At 44.9% G+C, this 2500-nt stretch overlaps 1 protein-coding gene across 1 annotated transcript in view; it reads left to right on the forward strand.

The window, feature by feature from the left end:
- LOC115168795 (plasma membrane calcium-transporting ATPase 3) overlaps nucleotides 1-2500 on the forward strand; it is a 154777-nt gene that overhangs the window by 130013 nt on the left and 22264 nt on the right. The window contains exon 25 of the mRNA XM_029724351.1: nucleotides 1506-1613. Coding sequence (XP_029580211.1) covers nucleotides 1506-1613 — 108 coding nt within the window. The remainder of the gene's footprint in view (nucleotides 1-1505; nucleotides 1614-2500) is intronic.

The raw sequence follows: 2500 nt of genomic DNA on the forward strand, positions 1-2500 counted from the left end.
ACAGTATATATACAAAAGTACGAGGACACGGCTATTTCAGCCACACCCGTTGCTGACAGGTGTATATAATCAAGCACACAGCCATGCAATCTCCACAGACAAACATTGTCAGTAGAATGGCCCGTACTGAAGAGTTCAGTGAACTTCAACGTGGCACCGTCATAGAATACCACCTTTCCACCAAGCCAGTTCAGCTAGAGCGGCCCGGGCCAACTGTAAGTGCTGTTATTGTGGAGTGGAAGCTGCCCGGGCCAACTGTAAGCGCTGTTATTGTGGAAGGCCACACAAACTAAAAGGACAGGACCACCAAGTGCTGAAGCGCGGGAAAATCGTCTGTCCTCGGTTGCAACACTCCACTACCGAGTTCCAAACCACCTCTGAAGCAACTTCAGCACAATAACTGTTTGTCGGGAGCTTCATGAAATGGGTTTCCATGGCTGAGCAGACCTCACACAAGCCTAAGATCACCATGCGCTATGCCAAGCCTCGGCTGGAGTGGTGTAAAGCTCACTCGCCTCCATTGGACTCTGGAGCAGTGGAAACGCGTTCTCTGGAGTGATGAATCACGCTTCACCATCTGGCAGTCTAATGGTCTGGGGCTGTTTTTCATGGCTCGGGCCCCTTAGTTCCAGTGAAGGGAAATCTTACTGCTACAGCATACAATGACATTCTAGACAATTCTGTGCTTCCAACTTTGTGGCAACAGTTTAGGGAAGGCCCTTTCCTGATTCAGCATGACAATGCCCCCGTGCACAACGCGAGGTCCATACAGAAATTGTTTGTCGAGATTGGTGTGGAAAAACTTGACTGGCCTCAACCCCATCGAACACCTTTGGGATAAATTGGAATGCCAACAGCGAGCCAGGCCTAATCGACCTCATTAATGCTCTTGCGGCTGAATGGAAGCAAGTCCTCAGTAGCATCTAGTGGAAAGCATTCCCAGAAGAGTGGAGGCTGTTATAGCAGCAAAGGGGGGGGACCAACTTCATGTTAATGCCCATGATTTTGGAATGAGATGATCAACGTGCCTGATTTCCATATCCTGTTGGTCATGTAGTGTAGATGAGCAGGTGTCCACATCCTGTTGGTCATGTAGTGTAGATGAGCAGGTGTCAACATCCTGTTGGTCATGTAGTGTAGATGAGCAGGTGTCCACATCCTGTTGGTAATGTAGTGTAGATGAGCAGGTGTCCACATCCTGTTGGTCATGTAGTGTAGATGAGCAGGTGTCCACATCCTGTTGGTAATGTAGTGTAGATGAGCAGGTGTCCACATCCTGTTGGTCATGTAGTGTAGACGAGCAGGTGTCCACATCCTGTTGGTAATGTAGTGTAGATGAGCAGGTGTCCACATCCTGTTAGTCATGTAGTGTAGATTAGCAGGTGTCAACATCCTGTTGGTAATGTAGTGTAGATGAGCAGGTGTCCACATCCTGTTAGTAATGTAGTGTAGATGAGCAGGTGTCCACATCCTGTTGGTCATGTAGTGTATGTTATGTTCCCTAGGTGGTGATAGTCCAGTGGGGAGGCAAGCCATTCAGCTGTGCTCCTCTCAGCGTGGAGCAGTGGCTCTGGTGTCTGTTCGTTGGAGTGGGAGAATTACTCTGGGGACAGGTCAGTGTGTGTGTGTGCGTTAGTGATGCACGGGTCAGCTGTTTGCTAATAACCCATCAGCAATCACCTGACTATAGGTTATGCGATAAAGTCCAAATCTGGGGCCCGAACCCAACCCTAACCCGCTAGTATAGAAAATGCGCTGTAGAGTCATAGATATAACTTTTTTTTTTGTACAGGCCTTTTAGATAGGCCTATGTTTCGGCTTGTAATTTCCAAGCATTTTGTTTGGCTATTTATTTGTCCACTTATTTATAATTAGATACACGCAGCTTTTCTTCTGTCATTAGTCGTTGCACGAGAAAACTCAATAAACTTTTGCTCACCAGAATAACGGCATAAAAAAATCTATAGAATGAAGTCTTCAATTTAGTTGACATCTTTACTCTTTCATCTCTGCTTCTCTAGTGCAACAAAGACGTTTAGGGACCAAGGAGAAAATGCAATATCCCCCCCCAAAAAAAAAACTGTCTAGAATTTCTTTGCTAAACTTCGAAATCCGTTAGACCGGTTTTAAGAAAATTAAAAAGCTGTTCAAACGACTCAACAGGTTTTTGATAAGATTTCAGTTCGACTTGGATGCAAATTTTTATGTGATTGAAATTCTGTCCGCTTTTATGATGCTGATAAAAATGGCACCTTTACAGACGGTCCCTAAACTGTGCGTTCATTCTCTCAAAATACTGAAAGAAATACATCATATTTCTCCACTCCTGTTCCCGAGTTAAAAATGTATATTTGGTTTATCATCTTACTGCAAGAAATGCTTAATTCTGCAGGAGTTTACACTAGATTAGCCAATGTGAGAGGTTATTGACCAACAGTCCGTGTCCAGATTTCATTTAGGCTAGCATTCCATTGAACTTATAGAGTTCCCTTGCCATTTT

The sequence above is a fragment of the Salmo trutta genome, chromosome 30 (assembly GCF_901001165.1).
Source record: "Salmo trutta chromosome 30, fSalTru1.1, whole genome shotgun sequence".
NCBI classification, from domain to species: Eukaryota; Metazoa; Chordata; class Actinopteri; order Salmoniformes; family Salmonidae; genus Salmo; species Salmo trutta.